The sequence below is a fragment of the Pyxicephalus adspersus genome, chromosome 6, assembly GCF_032062135.1.
Source record: "Pyxicephalus adspersus chromosome 6, UCB_Pads_2.0, whole genome shotgun sequence".
NCBI classification, from domain to species: Eukaryota; Metazoa; Chordata; class Amphibia; order Anura; family Pyxicephalidae; genus Pyxicephalus; species Pyxicephalus adspersus.
In genome coordinates, this window is record NC_092863.1 from 6,374,644 (window position 1) to 6,399,471 (window position 24,828).

The 24,828-nt window shown below is 37.1% G+C and overlaps 2 protein-coding genes across 2 annotated transcripts in view; one reads left to right on the forward strand and one right to left on the reverse strand.

The window, feature by feature from the left end:
• FNDC11 (fibronectin type III domain containing 11) overlaps window positions 1-13,154 on the forward strand; it is a 17,434-nt gene extending 4,280 nt beyond the window's left edge. Inside the window, exons 2-3 of the mRNA XM_072414320.1 lie at window positions 12,044-12,117; window positions 12,191-13,154. Of these exons, the coding sequence (XP_072270421.1) occupies window positions 12,209-13,132 (924 nt within the window). The 5' untranslated portion in view covers window positions 12,044-12,117; window positions 12,191-12,208 and the 3' untranslated portion in view covers window positions 13,133-13,154. The remainder of the gene's footprint in view (window positions 1-12,043; window positions 12,118-12,190) is intronic.
• Window positions 13,155-13,777: 623 nt separating this feature from the next.
• HELZ2 (helicase with zinc finger 2) overlaps window positions 13,778-24,828 on the reverse strand; it is a 36,332-nt gene continuing 25,281 nt past the window's right edge. The window contains exons 16-23 of the mRNA XM_072414321.1: window positions 24,535-24,676; window positions 23,595-23,711; window positions 22,232-22,424; window positions 20,866-21,000; window positions 19,032-19,250; window positions 18,109-18,262; window positions 16,772-16,939; window positions 13,778-16,369 (exon numbers count right to left, since the gene is read on the reverse strand). Of these exons, the coding sequence (XP_072270422.1) occupies window positions 16,251-16,369; window positions 16,772-16,939; window positions 18,109-18,262; window positions 19,032-19,250; window positions 20,866-21,000; window positions 22,232-22,424; window positions 23,595-23,711; window positions 24,535-24,676 (1,247 nt within the window). The 3' untranslated portion in view covers window positions 13,778-16,250. The remainder of the gene's footprint in view (window positions 16,370-16,771; window positions 16,940-18,108; window positions 18,263-19,031; window positions 19,251-20,865; window positions 21,001-22,231; window positions 22,425-23,594; window positions 23,712-24,534; window positions 24,677-24,828) is intronic.

A 24,828-nucleotide genomic window follows, 5' to 3' on the forward strand; every position in this document is an offset into this window, starting at 1 on the left:
ATATAAAAAATATATATAAAAAATATTAATCAAATAATAAATAAATAAATAATATTTGAAAAAGTAAACAATTATTGTTGGACCTGAGAGGTAGTTAAAAAAAACCTGTCCACTAATCTATTTTAGTTGATATTTTGTGGCCAAGAAAAAGACACTTTATCTCCAAAGTAACTCAGCAGATGGATCTGTGTACCCTTTTCCGAATCAAAGCTTTCTTAGTTGAGTTATGGTTCAGATGTGAAGAGCTCTGGCTATGCTATTAAACAAAGCAAGCAAGAGTTCTAGTTAAGGCCCAGTTTTTAAGTGTCCCTTATTATTCCTTTTTTTTTTCCTTGTTGAATATATTAAATAAATTGGAAAAATAATGCTGGACCTGAGGGGTAATTAAAAAAATATGTCTACTAATCTATTTTAATATATTTTTAATCCAAATGAGCTAAAGTCTTGTGGTTATGATAAAGCCACTTACCTCTAAAGTAACTCAGCAAATGAATTTGTGTTCCCTTAGTAGTTTTCCTATTGGGCTAATGTCTTATACCCCTTATATCTACTCAAGAAACAGAAGAAAGAATGTTAATGTGTCCAAAAGGTGGTTATAGATCAGCAGTTAAGAGTTTTGGCTAACATGAAAGAAAGCTCAAGAGTTTTAATCTAATATTAAAGCCATGGACAAGCCACTTCACCTCTCCAGCGTCCCAGTAGGTGGCGCTGTATTCACTTATTTTTTGTCTTTTGCCATGAGCAAACAAATTTGGCACTTAGTCTTTTATACAAGTTGGCCTTCGCCTTTTAATCTACAATTGGGAGAATGGGAGATATTGTATATGAGAGGCGGTTGTAGCTCAGAGGTTAGGACTTCTGGCTGAAAGCAAAAAAAAAAATATATATATATATCGCAAGAGTTATAAACCATCTGAGATACAACCCCTTGGTCATTACACAGGCGATTTGTCTCTCATGTATCCCAATAGATGGAGTGTTATTCCATGTTTTAGTAAATGGCAAATTCTTATATTCTAGAAACTGAAGAATGAAAACTCTTTACCTAGGAGCTGGTTATAGCGCAGAGGTTAAGAACGCTGGCTTCAGAGATATAAAAATGGGCATAGTAGGAGATCTAATACATCTGAGTTAAAATCCATAAGGTCATTAAATGTTCTTTAAGGTTGTGATTTTGTAGTTATTAATGTTGTTAAATAAAACATTATGACCATGGATAAGCACTTTTACCTCCCATGTGTGCAAGTAAATGGAGCTGGGTTTTTTCAATTGGCATATGTCATATTCTAAAAATAGGAGAATTAATGATTCCAAAAATGATCAGAGACTATAGCTCATTGCAAGAGTCCTGATCACTCTAGAATAAATAATTGAGGTCATGTCCTGGTGAAAGCTCTTTTTGCCTTAGTGTTGTTTTTTTGTTTTTTGAAAAAGGGGAATACATCCCCATTATCTCTTGGAGAAGTATTTAGCTCAGAGGTTTAGAATGCTTACTGTGTTGAACTAAAGACCAAGCCTTGAGTTCTCCTCTCAGACGTCCCAGCACATGGGGTTGTGTTCGCTCCCTATTTGTAAATGGCAAAATGCCTTCTAATATAGAAATAAGAGAATGAATGCTTGCTTTCCCTGTAGAGGTTATAGCTCAAATGTTAAGATCCCTAGCTGTGGTGAAAGAGAAGGCAAGGTGTGAGTTCTAATCTGCTTGAACTACATGATTCTGCCACATCTCCTCTCATATATACCAAAAGATATCAATGTGTTTTTTTTTTTCTTGTTGACTAGATTTTAAATAAATTGGAGAATTAATGTTGGACATGAGTGGTAGTTAAAATACATTCTATTAATCTTTGTTGGTTGTAATTTTGTGGCCATGAAAAAGCCATCACCTCTAAAGTAATCCTGCAGAAGGGGTTGTGTTCCCTTAGTTTACAAGTTTTTTCTACTTGGTAAATGTCTCATATTGCCTATATTTATCTACCCCAGAAATAGGAGATTAAACACTCCAATGCTAAAAAGGCCATTATAGATCAGTAACAAAGAGTTTTGAAAAAAGCCTGAGTTTTTATCTATTCAATTTAAAAGCTTGTGGCTATGGACCGTCATCTCTCCAGCGTCCCAGTAGGTGGCGCTCTATTCCCTTAGTTTTTGTCTTTTGCCATGAGCAAACAAATTTGGCACTTAGTCCTTTATGCAAGTTGGCCTATGCCTTCTAATCTACAATTGGGGGAATGAGAGGTCTTGCACCTGAGAGTTGGTTGTAGCTCAGAGGTTAGGACTTCTGTTTAGAAATCAAAAAAAAAAAATAGCAAGAGTTCTAAACCATCTGAGATACAATGACTTGGTCATTAACCTGGTACTTCATCTCTCATGTATCCCAATAGATGGAGCGTTATTCCATGTTTTAGTAAATGTCAAATTCTAATATTCTAGAAACTGAAGAATGAAAACTCTTAACCAAGAGCTGTTTCTAGCTCAGAGGTTATGAACTCTGGCTTTAGAGAAATAACAATGGGCAAAGTAGGAGATCTAATACGTTGTGGTCATTAAATGTTCTTTAAGTTTGTGATTTGGCAAATGGCTTATATTGTAGAAATAGGAGAATAAATAGATTTTGCACACAAGTTGAGGTTATAGCTCACAGGTTAAGCAGGCTGCTATGGAGTGGGGAAGTAGCATGATCTATAATCCATGTGAATTATGTCCACCTCCCATGTGTGCAAGCAAATGGAGCTGGGTTCTTTCAATTAGCACGTCTAAAAAAAGGACTATTAATGATTCCCAAAAATTGATCAGAGGCTATAGCTCAGAAATTAGGAACTCCATTCATGGAAAAAAATGTCAATTGCAAGAGTCCTGATCCCTCTTGGATAAATAATTGAGGCCATGTCCTGGTGAAAGCTCTTTTTGCCTTTTAGTGTTTTTTTTTTTTTTTTTAGAAAAAGGGGAATACATCCCCATTATCTCTGGGAGTTTTTAGCTCATATGTTTAGAATGCTTACTGTGTTGAACTAAAGACCAGGACTTGAGTTTTCCTTGTGGTGAACCACTTCACCTCTCAGACGTCCTAGCACATGGGGTTGTGTTTGCTCCATATTTGTAAATGCCTTCTAATATAGAAATAAGAGAATGAATGAGAGGTTATAGCTCAAATGTTAAGATCTCTAGCTGTGGCTCTTCATGTGTGTTTTTTGTAAAAAGCAAAATGCCTTATATTATAGAAATAGGGAAATGAATGCCAATATGCCCAGTAAGAGGTTATAGCTCAGATGTTAAGTACTCTGTCTGTGGTGGATAGAATACAATCAAAGCATGCTCTAATCCATCTAGTGTGGAGTTAAAATGTTTGTGGCCATGGGCCAGTCTCTTCTAATGTCCCACCAGATGAAACTGTGTTCCCCACATTTTAGTTTTGGTTATTTTTAAAAATAATATAATAAAATATATATAATATTAGTTTTGGACCTGAGAGGTAGTTAAAAAAAACTGTCTACTTACTATTTTAGTTGAAATTTTGTGGCCAAGAAAAAGACACTTTATCTCCAAAGTAACTCAGCAGAAGAATCTGTGTACCCTTTTCCCAATCAACGTTTTCCTGTTTGAGTTATACCTCACATGTGAAGAGCTCTGTCTTTGGTATTAAACAAAACAAGCAAGAGTTCTAGTTAAGGTCCAGCTTTTAAAAGTGTCCCTTAATATTCCTTTTATTTTTTTTCCTTGTTGAATATATTAAATAAATTAGAAATATAATGCTGGACCTGAGGGGTAAGTAAAAAAACATGTCTACTAATCTATTTTAAGCTATTTTTAATCCATATGAGCTAAAGCCTTGTGGTTATGATAAAGCCACTTACCTCTAAAGTAACTCAGCAAATGAGTTTGTGTTCCCTTAGTAGTTTCCCCATTGGGCTAATGTCTTATACCCCTTATATCTACTCAAGAAACAGGAGAAAGAATGCTCATGTGTCCAAAAGGAGGTTATAGATCAGCAGTTAAGAGTTTTGGCTAACATGAAAAAAAGCTCAAGAGTTTTTATCCAATATAAAAGCCATGGACAAGCCACTTCACCTCTCCAGTGTCCCAGTAGGTGGCGCTCTATTCTTTAATTTTTGTCTTTTGCCATGAGCAAACAAATTTGGCACTTAGTCTTTTATACAAGTTGGCCTTCGCCTTCTAATCTACAATTAGGGGAATGAGAGGTATTGTATCCGAGAGGCGAATGTAGCTCAGAGGTCAGGACTTCTGGCTAGAAGCATAAAAAAAAAAACTTTATAGATCAGTAATAAAGAGTTTTGAAAAAAGCCAGAGTTTTTATCTATTCAATTAAAAAGTTTGTGGCCATGGACTGTCATCTCTCCAGCATCCCAGTAGGTGGCGCTGTATTAACTTAGTTTTTGTCTTTTGCCATGAGCAAGCAAATTTGGCACTTAGTCTTTTATGCAAGTTGGCCTATGCCTTTTAATCTACAATTGGGGAATGAGAGGTCTTGTATCTGAGAGGTGGTTGTAGCTCAGAGGTTAGGACTTTTGTCTAGAAAACAAAAAAAAAAAAAAAAAAAAAAAAAAGAAAAAAATAGCAAGAGTTCTAAACCATCTGAGATACAACCACTTGGTCATTAACCTGGTGCTTCATCTGTCATGTATCCCAATAGATGGAGTGTTATTCCATGTTTTAGTAAATGGCAAATTCTTATATTCTGAAGAATGAAAACTCTTTACCCAAGGGCTGTTTCTAACTCAGAGGTTAAGAACTCTGGCTTCAGAGACATAAAAATGGGCATAGTAGGAGATCTAATACCTTGTGGCCGTTAAATGTTCTTTAAGTTTGTGATTTGGCAAAATGCCTTATATTGTAGAAATAGGAGAATAAATGGCTTTGCACACAAGTTGAGGTTATAGCTCACAGGTTAAGCAGGCTACTATGGAGGGGGGAAAGTAGCATGATCTATAATCCATGTGAATTATGTCCACCTCCCATGTGTGCAAGCAAATGGAGCTGGGTTCTTTCAATTGGCACATGTCATATTCTAAAAATAGGAGAATTAATTATTCCCAAAAATTGATCAGAGGCTATAGCTCAGAAGTTAAGAACTCCATTCATGGTAAAAGAAAATGTCCATTGCAAGAGTCCTCCTCCCTCTAGAATAAATAATTGAGGCCATGTCCTGGTGAAAGCTCTTTTTGCCTTTTGTTGTTTTTTTTTTTGGGAAGGGGGAATACATCCCCATTTTCTCTAGGAGTTTTTAGCTCAGATGTTTAGAATGCTTACTGTGTTGAACTAAAGACCAGGCCTTGAGTTTTCCTTGTGGTGAACCACTTCACCTCTCAGACGTCCCAGCACATGGGGTTGTGTTCGCTCCATATTTGTAAATGGCAAAATGCCTTCTGATATAGAAATAGGAGAATTAATGCTTGCTTTCCCCGTAGATGTTATAGCTCAAATGTTAAGATCTCTAGCTGTGGTGGAAGAGAAAGCAAGGCCTGAGTTCTAATCTGTCTGGGCTACATGCTCCGGCCACTTCTCCTCTTGTATATACCAAAAGATAGCAATGTGTTCTTTTTTTTTTTTCTTGTTGACCAGATTTTTAAATAAATTGGAGATTTAATGTTGCACATAAATGGTAGTTAAAAATACTTTCTATTAATCACTTCACCTCTAAAGTAATCCTGCAGAAGGGGTTGTGTTCCCTTAGTTTACAAGGATTTTCTACTTGGTAAATGTCTCATATTGCCTATATTTATCTACCCCAGAAATAGGAGATTAAATGCTCCAATGTCCAAAAGGACGTTATAGATCGATAATAAAGAGTTTTGAAAAAAGCCTGAGTTTTTATCTATTCAATTTAAAAGCTTGTGGCCATGGACCTTCATCTCTCCAGCGTCCCAGTAGGTGGCGCTCTATTCCCTTAGTTTTTGTCTTTTGCCATGAGCAAACAAATTTGGCACTTAGTCTTTTATGCAAGTTGGCCTATGCCTTTTACTCTACAATTGGGGGAATTGGAGGTCTTGGAGTTCTAAACCATCTGAGATACAACCACTTGGTCATTAACCTGGTGCTTCATCTCTCATGTATCCCAATAGATGGAGCTTTGTTCCATGTTTTAGTAAATGGCAAATTCTTATATTCTATATACTGAAGAATGAAAAATCTTTACCTGAGAGCTGATTATAGCTCAGAGGTTATGAACTCTGGCTTTAGAGAAATAACAATGGGCAAAGTAGGGGAACTAATACATTGTGGCCTTTAAATGTTCTTTAAGTTTGTGATTTGGCAAAATGCCTTATAATGTAGAAATAGGAGAATAAATCGTTTCATACACAAGTTGAGGTTATAGCTCACAGGTTAAGCAGGCTACTATAAAGTGGGAAAGTAGCATGATCTCTAATCCATATGAATTATGTCCACCTCCCATGTGTACAAGCAAATGGTCATGGTTTTTTTCATTTGGCACATGACATATTCAAAAAATAGTTGAGTTAACCATTCCCAAAAAAGATCAGAGGCTATAGCCTCTGAAGTTATAGCTCAGAAGTTAAGAACTCCATTCATGGTAAAAAAAAGTGTCCCTTGCAAGAGTCCTGATCCCTCTTGGATAAATAATTGAGGCCATTACCTGTTTTTTTTTTGCCTTTTAGTGTTTTTTTTTTTTTTAGAAAAAGGGGAATACATCCCCATTATCTCAAGGAGGGGTGTAAGAGAAGGCAAGGCATGGGTTCTAATCTGTCTGTACTACATGCTCCAGCCACTTCTCTCATTTATACCATGTCCAAAAGGGCGTTATAGATCAGTAATAAAGATTTTTGAAATTAGCCCGAGTTTTTATCTATTCAATTTAAAAGCTTGTGGCCATGGACCTTCATCTCTCCAGCGTCCCAGTAGGTGGCGCTGTATTCCCTTAGTTTTTGTCTTTTGCCATGAGCAAACAAATTTGGCACTTAGTCTTTTATGCAAGTTGGCCTATGCCTTTTCATCTTCAATTGGGAGAATGGTAGATGTTGCATCTGAGAGGCAGTTGTAGTTCAGAGTTTAGGACTTTTGGCTGGAAAAAAAATATAAATAGCAAGAGTTCAAAACCATCTGAGTTACGACCACTTGGTTGTTTATCAACCGCTTCATCTCTTGGGTATCCCAATAGATGGAGTGTTATTCAATGTTTTTGTAAATAGCTAATTCTTATCTTCTAGAAATTGGAGAATGAAAACTCTTTACATGAGAGCTGGTTAAAGTTTAGAGGTTAGGAAGACTATTGTAAAGTGGAAATAACGGCGTTATAATAAATCCTTCTGAATTAAAACTTGTGACCATGGAGAAGCACCTTCACCTCCCATGTGTGCCAGCAAATGGAGCTGTGTTTTTTTAATTTGGGTTTTTTCACTTGGCTTCTAAAAATAAGAGAATTAATTAGCACTAATCAGAATATGGTTTTAGCTCTAGAGTTAAGAACTACGTCCATGGTGAAAAAATTGCAAGGGTTCTAATCCATCTTGGTTAAGTATTTGAGGCCATGTTGCAGCAAAGTGAGTTCTTTTGCCTAAGTTTTTCAGTAGTATTTCTGTAAAATGGGAATAGATGGAATTGTTTCTTAGAGAAGGTTGTAGCTCAGAGTTTTAGAACACTCACTGTGTTGCATTAAGGGTCCGCCTTGAATTCTCATCCATGTAAGCTAAAACCTTGTGGTTATGGACGAGCTGCTTCACCTCCTAAATGTCCCAGCATACTGAGTTTTATTCTCTTCATTTCACAACAAATTGAAGTTTTTTGTTTACTTAGTTTAGATTCCCTATTTTTTTTCCTAGAAATAAATAAACAGTATTAAAGCCAGGAGAAGGTTATAACTCAGAAGTTTAGAAATTTCTCTGTCTTGGAGAAGAGAACAAGCCATTGGTTCTAATAAACTTGTGTTAACTTCAGTGACCATGGGCAAGCTCTTAGACTTCACAAGTATAAGCAAATGGACCTGAGTTCCCTTACTACATACACACGTCAGATGATTCTGGTCCAAGAATCTGGTGTGTGTACAGCGCCTATCTGACGTTGTGCCACTACATCGTTCTCCCCCCTCTCCTCTCCATAGAACAGCTCATTCATGCATCGTTCAGTTTTTTGTTGTTGGAAAGGATCGTGAAAGATTCTTTCCAACGACAAAAGTCTGACGTGTACACAGCCTTAGAAAAGTTTTTTTTTCTTATATTCTAGAAAAAAAAAATAGCTCACAGGTTATGATCTTGTTGAAAAAATTACTAAAGCAAGATTTCAAGTCCATCTAAATTATAATCTTGCGGCCATGGCAAGCCACTTGCTTTCTCTCGTCTTTTATATTAAACATTTTGCTTCTGCCATGAACAAATTCAGCACCTTTGTATCCTGGCTTCCTTAGTTCACATTGTTCGGCTAGTTGGAATATGCTTTATCATTTAAAATTGGGAGAATAAAAGGTATTGCACCTGAGATGAGGTTGTAGCTCAGAGGTTAGGACTTCTCCCTATGTTAAAAACAAAAATCAACATCCAGAGGGTTCTCAAACTTCTGAGTTAAATCCTTGTTTGCCATGGACCAGCTACTTCACCTCTCAATGTTTCTTTAGATGCAGCTGTCTTCCCTTAATTTATGTTTTATTCTGGTTGACAAAACCCTTACCTTTCGGAAATTTTAAAATGGGTGTCTCTCTCTCTTACTTGTAGGTTAGTATAGATCAAAGATTAAAACATCAGGCCTATGGTAAAAACAAAAAGTTACATATCATTGTTCTAATTGAGTTCTAATGCATTTAATTAAATTTTTGCTGCAGTGGACCAGCTACTTCTCCTCTCAAGTGTCTCAACAGATAGAGCTGTATTCTCTGTGCTTTTGCTAATTGGCAAATGTTTATATTCTAGAAATTGAAGAATAAATCTCACACAATGCAGGTAGAGGTTGTAGCTCAGAGGTTAAGATCTCTGGTGAGGGAAAAAAGGCATATCAAGAGTTTTAAACCACCTGAGTTTAAACCTTGTGACCATAGACAAGGCATGTCACTTCTTATGCGTGCCGGCAAATGGAGCCATGTTTCTTTCATTTGCATTTTAGTAAATTTAAAATGCCTTTATCTGTCATCCAATTCCAACAAGAGGTTATAACTCACAAGTAAGAGGTTGGTATATTGAATATAGCAAGTGTTCTAGCCTAGAGTTAAAACCTTATGGCAATGGCAAGCCATGTCCCAACTTACTGATTTGTTTGCATAGTTTAGCTTTTTGTAATGTTTCTAGAAATAGGAGAAAAACACTATTAAAACCAAGCGGAGGTTATAGCTAAGAGGTAGAGAATTTTTTTTGTGTTGGCAAAGAGAGCAAGCCATAACTTTTATTCCAGCTGCATTAAATCCTGTGGCTAGGGACAAGCTGCTTCACCTATTACATTACTAGGCAGATGGACTTGCAATTCCTAGGAATTTTTTTTCTCCAGTTGGCAAATGCCTTATATTTTAGAAATAGGAAAATAAATGTTACTATATCTGAGATGCAGTTAAAACCTTGTGACCATAGACAATGCACTTCACCTCTTACGTGTGCCAGCAAATGGATTTGTATTTCTTTGATTTAGGTTTTTGTTACAGCAATTGCCTTATATTCTAGACAAAAAGGACAATAAATGACCTTATTCCCAAAATAATGTTAAATCCCAGTGATTAAGATCCCTGGCTGAAGTGAAAAAAATAATTTTGCAAGAGTTTTAATCTGACCTTGCGCCCTTGGCAAGCCATGTCACCTCACATGTCTCTTAATATCGAGCATCTTTGACTTGGTTTGCTTGGTTTGGTTTTTTTTTTTTTTTTTTTTTTTTTGTAGTTTTTCTAGAAAAAGGAGAATAATTGTGTTAAGAAAAGATCCGCATGTTATTTCTAATACATCTGAGTTTAATACATGTGGCCATGGACAAGCTGATTCACCTTTCACATGTCCAAGCAAATGGACAAGTGCTTCCTTAGAATAGTTTTTATCCTAATATTTTAGAAACAGACAAATAAATGAGTGGAGGTTAAAGTTCGGAGGTTAAGAACTTGCTGTAAATGAGCACAGAGCAATGAAAAAAATAATTTTGTAAGGGTTCTAATCCATGTTACAATCTTGCAGCCATGGGCAAGCCACTTCTCCATTCATGTGTCCCAGTCTACTGAGCTATGTCTCCTCCATTTTTTTTACTTATTTCTAATTGAAATAGAAATAAAAAATAATAATTGCTGTTGGGCCTGAGAGATCATTATACACTGGAAGGATAAGAGCTTTGGCTAACATTAAAAAAATGACTACTAATACCATATACCAACAGATAGGGCTGCATTCCATTAGTTTGTGTCTTTTATATTAAACATGTAGCTTCTACCATGAACAAATTCAGCACTTATATATATATCCTGGCAGATAGAGCTGTGTTTTCTTAGTTTACATTTTTTGATGTTTGGCATATGCTTTATAAATCTTAAATTTGGAGAATGAAGGTCTTTCTTTTTGAGAGAAGATTGTAGCTCAGAGGTTAGGGCTTCCACCCATGATAAAAACAAAAAGCAACTTGGTACGAGTTCACGTTTCTGAGTTAATTCCTTGTTTGCCACGTGCCAGCTACTTTAACTATTAAGCTTTTCTATAGATAGAGCTGTCTTCCCTTAATTTATGTTTTATTCCAGTTGGCAAATTCTTATGAAATGCTTTACTTTTGTTTGGTTCTAGTCGGCAAATGCCTTACGTTCTGGAAATATGATAATTGGTGGCTATCGACAAGAGGTTGTTGTAGCCTAGAGAATACAACATCCGGCTATGGTTAGAACAAAAAATGGCAAATCCAGACTTCTGTCTGAGTTATAACTTTACTGCCATGGACCAGCCACTTCACCTCTAAAGTGTCTCAATAGTTAGAGCTGTATTCTCTGTGTTTGTGCTTTTGGTAATTGGCAAATGTTTATGTTCTAGAAATTGGAGACTGAATCAAGTCTTACCTGTGTGGCTCAGAGGTTAAGATCTCTGAGTTTGGTCGGGGGGAAAAAAGGGCATGATAGTGGTTCTTAATCCATCAGTTAAAACCTCATCAGCCCGTAGTTTCTCATGTGTGCCAGCAAATGAAGCCACATTTCTTCCATCTGCATTTTAGTAATTGTAAAATGCCTTATACTAAAGAAAAAGGACAGTAAACACGCCAAACTTAAGAAGAGGTTATAGCTCAGAGGTTAGTAGCTCGGGATGCATTAAAACACTGCGTACTGCAAGTGTTCTGGTCTATCATAATTAAAACCTTGTGGCAATAGCAACCTATGCTACCACTCACATGTCCCAACAAGTTTCTTTTTGTAGGTTGTAGCTCAGAGTTTAGGACTTCTTCTATATGTGAAAAATAATATGCAACATAGTGAAGGTTCTCAAACTTCTGAGTTAAAACCTTGTTTCCACTGACCAGCCATTACCCCTGTCGAGTGTTCCTAAAGATAGAATGGTCTTTTCTTCATTTATGTTTTATTCCCGTTAGCAAATTTCTCACATTGTGGAAGTTTGAGTATGAGTGGTTCTATATCCAAGAGGTGGATTTAGCACAAGAGGGTAAGTTACCCGGCTATGGAAAAGTTAGAAAACAACATATCAGGAGCTTTAATCCATCTGACTTTATGGCCATGGACCAGCATATTCACCTTTCAAATGTCCTAACAGATAGAGCTTTTTCCCTTGCGTTTGTATTTTTTTAATTAACAAAATGCTTTATATTCTAGAAATAGGAAATTACTGATCTTAAATTCAAGTATTCCCTTTCTTTCCGTTTATTTGTAACTGGGAAATGTCTTATATTGTGAAAATAGGGTAAATAATAACTTCACAAATGAGAGGAAGGTATAGCACAGAGGATATGTCATATGTCTGCTTTGTTGATAAAATGCCTTACCAGAGTTCTAATTCATGTGAGATTAAATCCTGGAGCTATTGGTAAACCATTTTACCTCTCATGTATTCCAGCAGATAAAATTGTAACTCCTTTGGTCTTCTGTTTATTTTCTTGCAGTTGACTAATGCCTTTTTTCTTCTAGTTGACTAATAATATTCAAGAAGAGGAGATTCAGAGCTGTTCGGCCTGAGAAGGTTATTATTATAGATTAGAAGGGTAAGAGCTCTAAGCGCTTGGTAGCCTACCAAAGGTTTTCTTGTTAATAATTCTTTGCTTCATCTTATCCTAGATTACAGTGATACATTCAATGGCTCAAAAGACAAGCATGAATAATTTATCACGCAGCATGACATGTGTCAAAAGACAAGATGAGGGAGAATCACTTGCCATTTTTAAAGATAAGCAGGCCTTCTTAAAGATTCTAAATAAAAAACTTAGCAAAGGCATTCTTGAAAACTTAGAAACTCAGTTGGAGCAACTCAAAAACAGCTCTTTTTTTATCTCAGTCCTGCCCAAAGAAATAGTAGTTGGTCAACAGAACATTTCTATTTTTCGACTTTTAGACCCTAAGAGATTGGAAAGTATGAAAAAAATGAGTGCCGACCTGACCAAGATACAGCTGTGTCTCCTGCAAGAATACCTAGAACAACTAAAGAAAAACAGAAGAGAACTGGTGGAGCTGGTCCAGTTAAACAACAGAGATTTCTCTCTGAAAAAACACAAAGCCCCGATTCAGTATGTGTCAGAGATATCAGAACTACTCTACAACTTTAAAAACATGCTTGAGCCTGGGCAGCTTCACATTAAGCACCGTCTCATGCCACACGCTGCAGTCTCTTATGTTCCTCCATTAACATTGCTCTTGAGAAACAAAGGGCCCGTGATATTTGATCAAGAAGAGTCAACGGCTTATGACAACTGGGCTTTCCTAAGCTGGCATGTTTCCGGACAGCGACACCTGACAGATAGTTATGAATTGTGCTTTCAACAGATAGATGTACCAACACATAAGGTACCGCACAGCGGAGTATATATTGTTACTCACAGCACCTTCAAAATCTGCAATCTCCTGCTAGAGAAGACATACAAGTTTTCCATACGGAGGGTCAAGGCATGCAACCTTGTGTATGATGAGTGGTATGATGTCATTACAATGAGTACAGGGAAATCCTCCTCATGCCATGCAAAGTCTCATACCTATGGTGATTACAAAATGAAAGCAAAGTCCTAAATAAAAGAATTTGAAAAAAGAATACTTTTTATAGCTGAGAGTTTTTGTCTTACCATTAGACCTATTGACAAGGTTTATTGGTAATATGAATTAAGTCAATCTTGTCACCTTCTACCTGCCCCAGCTTTAATTTACAACTAGGGTGACAACATTATTTTAAACCCAGAAATCGTGATATTAGTATGCCACTGCTTTACTTTAGAAAAAAATGGACAGTTTTCTGCTCTTCCTAAGTTACCTCTATAAACTACAGCTTAACTCTTCCCTCTTGTTCTTACACCTTCCATCCTAGGATGTGAACGCTGGTTCTCCAAACATATAATACAGATAGTAAATGTTGTCACCTGGAAACCCTATCGGCCTGATTTATAATAACTCCCCAAGACTGGAGAAGATAGACTGCCATGGGAGAACCTGGGTGAACCAACAAAGCTGGAATAAATGTGGCCCAGGTTTGATAACATTTGCCAATAGCAAAAGATTTTGACTTATGATAGTCTATCTTCCCCAGTCTTGTAGAGCTTTAATAAATCAGGCCCAATGTGTGGCAGAATCACAGAATGAAAATTAAGAAATACCTGTTAAAAAGCAACTCATGCAGACACCCGGAGATATGGGTAACACATACCACCATGAAAAGACGTATTTGGCATTATGGTGAAATTTATTTCAAGAAACAAAACTTTAAAATTCATTTAATAAAAAAAAAATAAAAAAATAATAATTTTAGAAAAATATGTTACAGTTTTTACATTTTCTCTTCTTGATGTATTGTTTTTAAAATGTACATAATTACTGATGGTGTTACTTTGAACATGCAGCTAAAGGTTACTTTAATAGCCTGAACTAGCCACATCATAATAGGAAAAAAAATGGATGAATCCACCACTATATATAGTGTATAATCCATCGGTATATATGAGGAATGCATATTTTTCAAGATCTACCAGTCATTAAGCAAAGAGCTTTTAAAAAATTAATAGCCCAACATAATTCAGCCCTATGCAAACGTTTTGGGTGTACTGACCCTTAAAGTTTTTAACCAACATGTCACGTCTATAAAGTACTTGAAGCTACTCTGTGGGTAAGATATAATATTCAGCTCATCAATTTACTAAAGCCTAGTAATATCCCTGAGGCAGTTTATGGCACATGATATTGGTTATTTACCATTATTTTTTTAGATGTTACACACGTCAAAGCACTTTTTCTTACAATAACAGCTACACATTTTTAAAGTGCACACAAAACCATGGCTGCCGTGTGTGAGTTTAAATAAATGCTAACATGACAGCATCTTTTAACTCAATGCTGATGTTTCCCGAGCAAGCTGGTCAACTGGAATGTTGCTAATACATATTCAAACTTAGCTTAAGGAATGTACAGAGGGAGGGAATGCAAGTGGTTACTGGCTGCAACAAACAAATAAAATATGTTAATTTCTTCCCTGCATTAGTAAAAAGGCAAATGGAATGAACCATTTTCTTTTTTCCAGTTTTTATTACACCTATTTTTTATAGAGGAATGGAAATATGAACTGCTCTAAGTAGGCTGCATGTCATTGTGGTGTTCCTGATGGTGACAGTGTTGGCCAGTTTGACCCATTAAAGTCTCAACAATAAGTCTTATATCGCTGACAACAGTGAGATATAGTTGTCACCCAATAACAGAAAAAGCCTGAACAAGGACATTCAGTATTTTGCAAACCTAAACCTAATATGAATACATTTTGAAATCACATTGAAGTATTAAAGATTTTATGAGATTTGAAGTACTAGGTTTAAATGTTCCTCGGGGTTGAAAATTTATTTATGCCTGAATACTATATGAAACATATATATATATATATATATATATATATATATATATATATCAGTTTAATTTTAGGAATGATAATGTTTTAAAAAGAATTGCCCAGTATACATATGTGTAAGCACTACTTACTGCCCAATGGTCCATGATAATCACTGCCCTTTGCTGTCCTTAACTTGTAACTGGCGGACAGACCCAATTAAAAACAACAGAATATATATATATATATATATATATATATAATAATAACTGGGATTATCTCAACTGCTATGGACATTTTTGTCATCTTTGCCAGACTATATGTATAGGTATATATCACCAGCTGATATATCACCATATACAGTAAATCCATCAAACTGTAGTTGCAGAATTTTCTCAATCATCATTCAACAAGATTGTACCTGGGGCTGCAGCAGGGGCTGATCCAATAAACATATGTACATACAGCCAAGAACTGCACGGGCACCAGGGTTTACAGGATTGTGTCATTTCTGACGAGGCAGTTTAGAAAGTAAATGCTAATCTTGGATGGTTGCAGATTGTTCTGTCCTTCTGTAAATTAAAAAATAATACCCCAGGAATAGGACCTGGGACAAACCACAGTACCTGACTGATAGTGGTTCCTTGAATCTGTTCTTCCACTTTTTTACCAACTTTAAAGTAATGTCATTGGGGTACTTATTAGTTGTCAGCCTTTGGGTTTTTATGTAATTTAACTTTATTCAATAAAATTAATTATTAAAATGCATTAAAAAGAATTTTTGTACTTTCCTTTTCTATTTCAGAGCTTTTACCAAGCTACTGCTCTGTCAAAAGAATCAATTGTTCTTATAATCAATAGATATTCAGCCAGGAGGACATTGTACTAACAAGCTCATTTTTTGTAGTCTTACCTGCTTCTGGTTATAAGAATTGTGTGCCTAATAATGATTATGCATTCTGACATGTGCCCGTGTTACTAAGTAAACTACGTAATAAAACAGACCTGGTCAGGCACATCCCAGCCTGGTCAGATACACTCATTTACTTCCTCAGTTCCATATGTCTGTGTGATAAAGGGTGTATCCGATAACCAACATCATGGGGAGGGGAATGTAGGAAAGGCAAAGGTATTTTAGGCAATCCCAAGTGTAAGTTTGGAAAGTGGAATGATGGCTGTAATAAACATGGCTTGGAATGTTTTCTATTTTGCCCAAACATTGAAGTCTACACTCTCTAAAACATAACAAGTGTCATCGTTTATTGTACAAGTGACCTGCACCATTATTGTGAATTTGAAGACGTTGAGATTAAATGGAAGGTTTTTTCAGCGTTGGTTATTTTGCCCAACGGTGATATTAGCAGCCTGGAAAAGGACCCCCCTCTGGCTGTAGTGCTGCAGAAGTCTCTTCCACAGAGAAGAACATCTTAACAGTTTAGAGTTTCCTGTGAAAAAAAATTGAAAACATTTTTTTAACAGATCAACACAGAATTATATGCTTTATAAATGGGTTAAAAGTAACAAGTCACGGATGGGCTTATGCAAAAATCCAAATATTCTGTGCCAATTCTAATCATATAGACCTTTCTTATTTAGCTACCTTGCATTTTAGTTGGAGAGTTTGTGTCATCTATGGTGAGACGTCTACTGTCCTCCTTCCTCTTAGCATACAGAACAGAATCCGAATAAAGCCCAAAAAGAGGGCAAATAAACTTTTCATGACGAAGCCCGTTTTATTATGATAATTTAGGAGAGGGTACTGATTTTTGCATATGACCAATTGTGAAAGAATCTTCCTATAAGTGCTTTATACATGTAATGATTAGGAAATATATGCCAACTCTCACCTAGTATACAGAGGCCCTCCTTGGCTCTGGTAAGTGCAACGTTAATCTGGTTTGGATCAGACAGAAATCCAAGAAATCTCCGCTGCCAGCTGAGGGTGGGACGACTGTCCAGGTCTTGAGCAGAAGCAGAGCGCACAGTGGAAAAGATAACATATCGCCATTCGCTTCCTATAGACGTTAACAAAGGAAAGAGGTATCATCATAAATAAGGAAGACTATAATTCTTTCTAAAAATGTCTGAGCAGCTCAACCTGGTTTTATCTCAGTAGCCATTTAACAAGGTTTCTAACTGAACTGTTTGTGATCACACAAAGCCTTATCTGATACCAGGTGCCTGCTACATACAAATGGATGGACTAAAGCTACGTACACACGTCAGATTTTTATCGCCCGATAATCGGCATCGGCCAATTATCGGGCGAAAATCTGCCGTGTGTACAGTCGGTGTCGTCCATCGTCCGGACGACCGACCTGCCGGATCCACGGACGATGGACGACAGCCAATCCTAATAAAAGGGAAGGGGAGAGCGTGCAGCAGGGTGCCGCTCCGTCGCTCTCCCCCTCCCCTCTCCATAGAGCATGAACGGTGCTGTATGTACAGCACCGTTCATGCATCGTGTACTCCCTTGTCGTTGGAAAGGATCGTGAAAGATCCTTTCCAACGCCAAAAATTGCAAGTGTGTACGCAGCTTTAGTTTCTGTCCCCCATCTGTTGAGCAATCATTGAGAATCTCCCATTGGCTTGTTAAAAATTGGGGTAAAGTTTGGCTCCAAATTAGAAAAGAACCCCAATACTTTGTATATAGCTTGAAAATGGATGAAAGGGTGCCTATGGGTACAAAGTTTATTTAAAAAAAAAAATAACTAAGCAAAGTTCTGTGGCAAGTTTAAACTTCCAGTATCCTTTATGACACTGACAAGTTAAAGCTTAGTACACACAAACAATTTTTATTTCTGATAAAACAATAGGATTTCGATCGATCAGGCATGTTTGTAAATATTGGTAAAAAGTACACCCAATCAGAAACTTCTATTTTTTTTTTGGCATCGTCAGCATATTCATGTGATTTACCTTCTTCTCCTCACTGCCAATAATTGGATAAAAAAAAAAATATCAAGCACGTGTGTGCAATGAATTGAGATTGATAATCAGTAAATCGATCTCACTGGTCTATTGAACTTAAAATTTATAGCAGGATTTCTTTAGATTTTGCATTTAGGGTTGCCTGGAAGCAGGCTTAAAGGCAACACTGCAATAATCAACCTAAATGCTCTGTAAAACACACTAAAGTTTCACATAAGCATATAGTACGATAAGTATACAAGTACACACTAACCTTGGCTCTTCATGATGGTGGACACATTCACATTGTACAGTCTTCTTTCCTGCAGCAACTTGCTGACCTCTGCTACCTGGGCATTGTAAGCAGTCAGGATGGCAATGTCACTTTGCTCTACAGAGTGTCTAACAAGTAATGTGGCCAAACGAACCTGCCAATAAAAAAAGGTTTTCTCATCAGACAGAACTGGCATGCTATGTCAGGTGATTCTTGCCTTCATTCTCTTTTCTCCCCAGCAAAAATATGATATGCAGTTCCCCATAGCAGATTGATGAACAATTGTTTGGGAACAACTGCAATGCATGCTTATGCGGATCAGGAAGGGGGGACTCACTCATTCTTCTTTTCTCTCCATAGTACAACATTCATTTGTTCATCTGTCACTAGAAACGATCATGAAAGATCCTTTACAGGGACAATCATCTGATGCCTGTGCCCTTAGTCCTTTAGTAAGGGGTCATTTAGCAACGACATAAAGATGTTTTATGGTATGTATGTTAACCTAACATGCTTTGGGGAAGACAAAAAAAATAAATAAATTGCATAGCTGCCTTCATTTAGGAAACATAATCTTTTCAATCTGCTCATAATCACTGATCATTTTAAGTTGGCTGTCTCAGCATTAGTCTTTGCATAATCAAGTAATTGTCAATGTGAAGATGAAAAAGTTAAGCTTGGTTCTGCTCCACCCACCTGAGAAGCCGTCTTAATAGCTCTCCCTTTTGATGGGTGATTTTGATGATCATTCAGCTCATAGGGAACTGCATAAACTAGACTATTAAAGGAAATGTGAAATTTTGCAAAACATTATTGCCACACATATTTCCAGACATTCTGTCATTCTTAATTAAAGGTAACATTTGCCTATATATTTTGTTTTATCATCAAAGAAACAGATAAGATAACAGACATATACATACTGCTTCCTTGGCCTCTTCTAGGTTTGCCTTTGAGTTAATGTTTCCTTCTTCAGTGGTGACCACCAGGCTTTGCTCCTGCCCATCTACTTCCCCAAATACTATGGGGCAAACAAATCGTGGAGGATGGCAAAAGAGGCTATTCCGAAGCCTAATCTCTGGGCTGGTGCGAAGGCGTTTATCATAAAATGCTTCAGATGGAAATGCACAAATATCTGCATGCTGGAGATAAAGAAGAAACAAACCTGGAATACGTCAAAATGCACCATTACCTTCATAAGCCCGAGGGCAGTCAGGAATATGTGGGAGAAGGGGATGAACAGAGGGGGCAAGGGGAAGAAGCAAAAAAGAGAAACAGAGAGCAATAAAAGAGAAGCTGGGGCATTGGTTACAGAAGTGTACAATGACAATATACACAGAGTATGCTCCAAAGTCATTTGGGATACTGCAAAAATGAATATTGTTTCTTCATAACCTGTTTACAAAATAGTTAACTGAAAGATATAAACACTTAGCTGTTTGTAATGAAAGTACTAAACAATTTGTGCTGAACATTTTGTGCTAAACCAGACATTTCTACCTCCAACCTCCCAGCTTTCTCAGCTATCCTGTTTCACCTCCAATATAACAGCTTGGAGAGATGTTAGGCTACGTACGCATGTCAGATGACTCTCGTCTGATAATCGCCTCAGGGCTGATATCGGACGAGAATCTGACTTGTGTACAGCGCTTATTGTCCAGATGACAATCCTGTCGGATCCACGGACAAGGAAAGATTGTAATGAAAGTGAAGGGGAGAGAGCACAGTGGGTTGCTGCTACGTCATTCTCCCTTCTCCCCTCTCTATAGAGCAGAACAGCTATGTATGTACAACACGCATTCATGCATCATTAATCATATCATTTGTTGTTGGAAAAGGATTGTGAAAGATCCTTTTCAATGACAGTTATTGCACGCGTGTACATTGCCTCTGTGCCTTTGTTTAAAATAGGTGTGTTTATAGATAAGATACTGAAAAAGCCATGGAAAAATATGGGCAGGATCAGCAGAGTAACTTTCTGTGTCCATAGATGGCTCGTCTGCCTCTGAGGAGACAGTGAAAAGATTACCAGGCAGCGTTCTCCCCAGCCCCTTTTAGCTGGGCACACCACCCGGCAGTTTTCAGTAGCGACCTGGCAGATTTTGGGTGGTTACTGAAGAGTTAGGTCACAATACCGGGGCTGCCACCCACTTACAATTTCTTCCCACCCAGTTTGAAAAAAATTCCGGGTTAAACACTGCCAGGCTCACATACATGCCATGTGATTATATATGGTTTGAGGGGAAGTTAAACACCACACTAAGCACTGGCTAATACAAGGTGATAGGGTCCTGGGTAACTCTTATCAGAACGGGCTACACTCACAGAATGCAGCTGCCACTCCTTATCCTGTGGGGTTCCTTCCCCACAAGGAGAAAGAAGGAGAACTTATCTTGTCTTAGGAATGGTTATGTGTGTGCCATGTTGTCCCGACCTGCATCCGTTACTGATGGTTTTGTTGGAGCAGGTACCACCAAATCTCAAGCACCCCACTTACTGTCCAAGATAAAATTTTATTCCTCCACCTAGGCATGTTGGTCAAACAGGTATTTGGTCACCCAAAAAGAAATTTCCCAAGGAAGCAGTGAGAGCTCTACAGAAATGTGTGCTTATGCTGCTATATGTATGCTTCTTATTTTTAGCTAGACTGGCCTTATGTCAAATGGTCATCTTTAGCTATGTCATTAAGATAAACCATAGTTTTTCTATAGGACCTACTATTTTTCTGTATACATTAGATACACAAAGGCTTCTTACCATTCGATACTGAGTATCCAGAAACAGCGCTCTTTCCTCATACCTCTCGAACAGTGAACGATCCATTTTAAGAATTTTACAAACGTCATTCATTACTACAGGGCGAAGCTGACGATGGTCCCCAATGAGAACAATCTAGGAGAAAGCAAATCAAGAAGAAAAAACATTAATTTCACTGTTAGAAAGTCTTGAAAATGCATTTCTGGTACTTTTTCTTTTTATTTTTTCCAGCTAGTAACATACTACCCGTCAAGAATGACAAAACCTGCTTACTTACCGAAGGTACTGTAACGAAGAGGTAGCTTTGTCTCCCAGGGACTCCACAAACAACAAACACAATTTCTGGGATAATGAACAGTTCTTTTAACTTCCCAAATAAATATACCAAAACACTTTACATAGAAATATATTTAACAGACCAAAAGTGAGCAGGAAGGAGAAGTTAGTTCATTGTTGAGATATACATTTCCTTTAGCATCTGCAACTTAACTCTATGTACCTTATCAATTTAGATATATTCAGAAGACTTCTTGTCTACCCTTATTCCAGTGACTGATGCATGGTATTGACAATGGCATAACATGTTTGTGCATTGAGCGTTAGCACAGTGGGTTATACGTGAAACACTTGTAACAGGATAACAACACAGTTATAAGACAGAGAGCTGTCACCCTATACCTGAAAGTGCTTGTCAAGGACTTTCATGGCAGGGTATTATGTTATTAATAGTCACAGATTTAGGAATTTGTCTTCTGAATTTACAATATATGGTATAGATTATATGAGATTTTTGTAAGTGGATATACATCTTCCTCTAAGAATGTAAGTGGCTGTGAGGCACAATAGGAGAAGAGACAGGGAGATCTTTGCATATGGACATGATCATGTAATTATTATGATTGCCATCTTGTTGCTCTTTGATTTCAGCACCAACTCACTTGCATGCACTAGAGCATATAAGGCAGGATGCTACGTAAGAGATCTGCTAGCTGTGGCTGCAACACATGTGTTACTCAAAGGCCATCTGCAGGCAAATATTTCCTAATACCTGGTACCCACCACTTTCCCAATTAATATTTTTAACAAGAAAAAAGGTTTAGCATGACGCCTTCTCTGGGAGTGAAAACCAGAGATCTGCTGATGCAGCCTGGGCCTGCCACTAACTGGTCTTGCATTTAGAGATCCTGCCAATAGGAAGTGTGCATGTCATTAGACAGTGAGATGATGGTGGAAGTATTGTTGTTTAGTTGTAGTAGAAAGTGTATATAGTCTTACTTTTTGTTTTTTAATAGTTAAGGAGAATTAAATCATATATTATATACACTATGTATGTAATAGCAATATAGTTCATGGAATTTTCACTTACAGACTGCACCTGGTTGTGGCTGACAAGTGGGACAAGAGACTCGGGCTCAGTACACATCCCACATTCATCAATGATCAACTGTGTGATGGGCAGGTCTGCCAGCATTTTACTTGAAGAGGCCACGCAAGTACACAATATGATGTCATGGCGTCCTAGCTCTTCTAGGCGAGCTTTAAGCACCAGGGCCTTGTACCTAAAGCAGAGACAGCAGAATAAAAAATACATTTCTTAAAAAACCAAAGAAACCAAATATGTGGAACAAATTGGTTGAGTGTTGGTGACAAATTAGAAGCCTTCTTATAATTTATTTACCTTCAAGACTTACATGAATTACATGGCAGCTATATATAAAACTAAAAAATAGGGTGAATGAACAGCCAGCATTTCTTTTAAAGATTTGACTGCTGATGTCCATGTGTTTGGCCTCTGCCGAAGGTCACTCTTTTTGGAATTTGTTAGGAATTCACTATATAGTATTTATATCCCAGGCTTGTGAATATGCAAGAGAACTGGGTATATATTTATGTGACGATATCATTATAATTATGTATGAATCAAATGTATCTCAATACATAATTAACTTTAAACACTACAAGCCTTAAACTTCTATCTTTTTTCTTGTTCATTCACTCATACATTTTATTTATTTGAGAGGTGGCTGTAGACACTACAACTGTAAAGGAGAGAATCATTCCTATTCCCCCTTCCCTTCCTCTCCCAAAGGTCATAATGATAAATCAGTGTTAGATTTGCTCCATGCTAAGTTCTGCACTGTTTAAAACTACAGAACCTTTCTTTAGCACATTGCTACTGTCTTGGATTCAATGCAGTTGGCCATTCTACCCTTTTTATAATCTATACCTGATATAACCAAATCAGGCTAATAGCACTATGGCTACTGCTTTGCATTTGTTTGCATTTTGAGTTCAGGCAACAGAAAGGGAAAGTCTCCATGCACCGATGGCAAGGAATAATATTAGGTTTGCTTATAACCAATTATTATTATTATTATTATTATTATTAATATTTCTATTATTATTATTAATAATATTAAACAGGAATTATATCGCGCCAACATATTACGCAGTGCTTTACATTAAATAGGGGTTGCAAATGACAAACAAATACAGTGACAGTGACACAGGAGGAGAGGACCCTGCCCCGAAGAGCTTACTTTAATCACAGTAAGGCCCATTTATTTTATAATATGTGTAATGGTTGAGGGTGACACAATTGATTTGATGCAATGACTGCAGCTACAGTGGTTAGTACAACAGAGTTGAGACAAAGGCACAGCAAAGCACATGGCATCTAGTGAGAGCAAATGGATGTGACACATATAACCCCTCCTGTTTTTCCTTACGCATCTACTTCCTCAGGGCTTATCTCTTCTCCTCTGCCGATTCTCTGGTCCATCTCTGTAATTTTTCTCCAGTAGGAATTGGGGGGCTGCCGGATCAGGTGATGAAGGGTAATGGATCTGTAGTAGACAGTGGGAGATCAGACATTCTGCAGAGGATTTAAACCTGAAGATTATTCTGTAAATGGTACAGCACTGTGTAATAGATGCATTCTCTGCCCCTTCTTTTTATGTACTACTCTCCTCCACCATCTTTACTTTTACACAGTAATACATTTTACAACATTCTGTCTGCATGAATGTAATAATACTAATGATACTATAACAATAATAATACTAATGCAAAGAATAGAGTGAAATAGAATTACATCCCCTATTGGGCTTTTACTGCTACTCGAGGCTCCTTTAATGTCCAGTCCCAGAGACAACAGTTCCAACAGATAGGAAGTGCAGAAGACCCAACAGACAGAAAAAGTTGAAATTAGGGCCCTACGCTATTAAAAAAAATAATTCTATTAATTCCTGCCTGTGTTGATGTTTGAGGTTTTCCCTGATTTCCTGAAACTGTTCTTAGCAATAGGGGGAAAGTGAGAAGAAATATCTGTGTAATTTAAAAAAAAACTGCACTTCATATACAGTACATTTGGTAGATTTGTTGGTGGATCTTTAAATGATTATGTCACATGCTGAATATCTGACAGAGACAAATTCTTTAAAACTGTATTTTCTTCCTAGCTTGAACCGATTGAGTTCTCAACACAAAACAAACACGCATTAAGTATTCTGATATAACACGAGATCATCACTGCACTCTGTGTATTATACTTCTCTCTATAGGCTAAAATAACTTTTATAGATAAACCCCCTGCAGTGTCCCATGTCTTTCCTTGCTACAGTATACCTGAACTTACTGGTGCATTGACTATATCCTGGGAATGTTTACCTTAATGTTTCATTGGGCTTCCCTTCTCTGAGGTATCCAGTAACTCTGAGATTGCTTCCAGGATAAGGAAATGCGCTCAACTCCATCTGTTCACTGTACACACGAAGTGGACGGAGCTTGTCACTCAGTGGAAGCAGCATTTCTATTAAAAAAAAATTAACATATAAAACCAAAAGAGTATATTATTTACAAATCCTTCTGCACAAATTTGCACAAAGGAAGAAAAACCCCTTTTAAAATGGCATGTTTTCTTTCATCTTAGAAAATTTTGAGCTTTATTTTTAAAAATCTTTA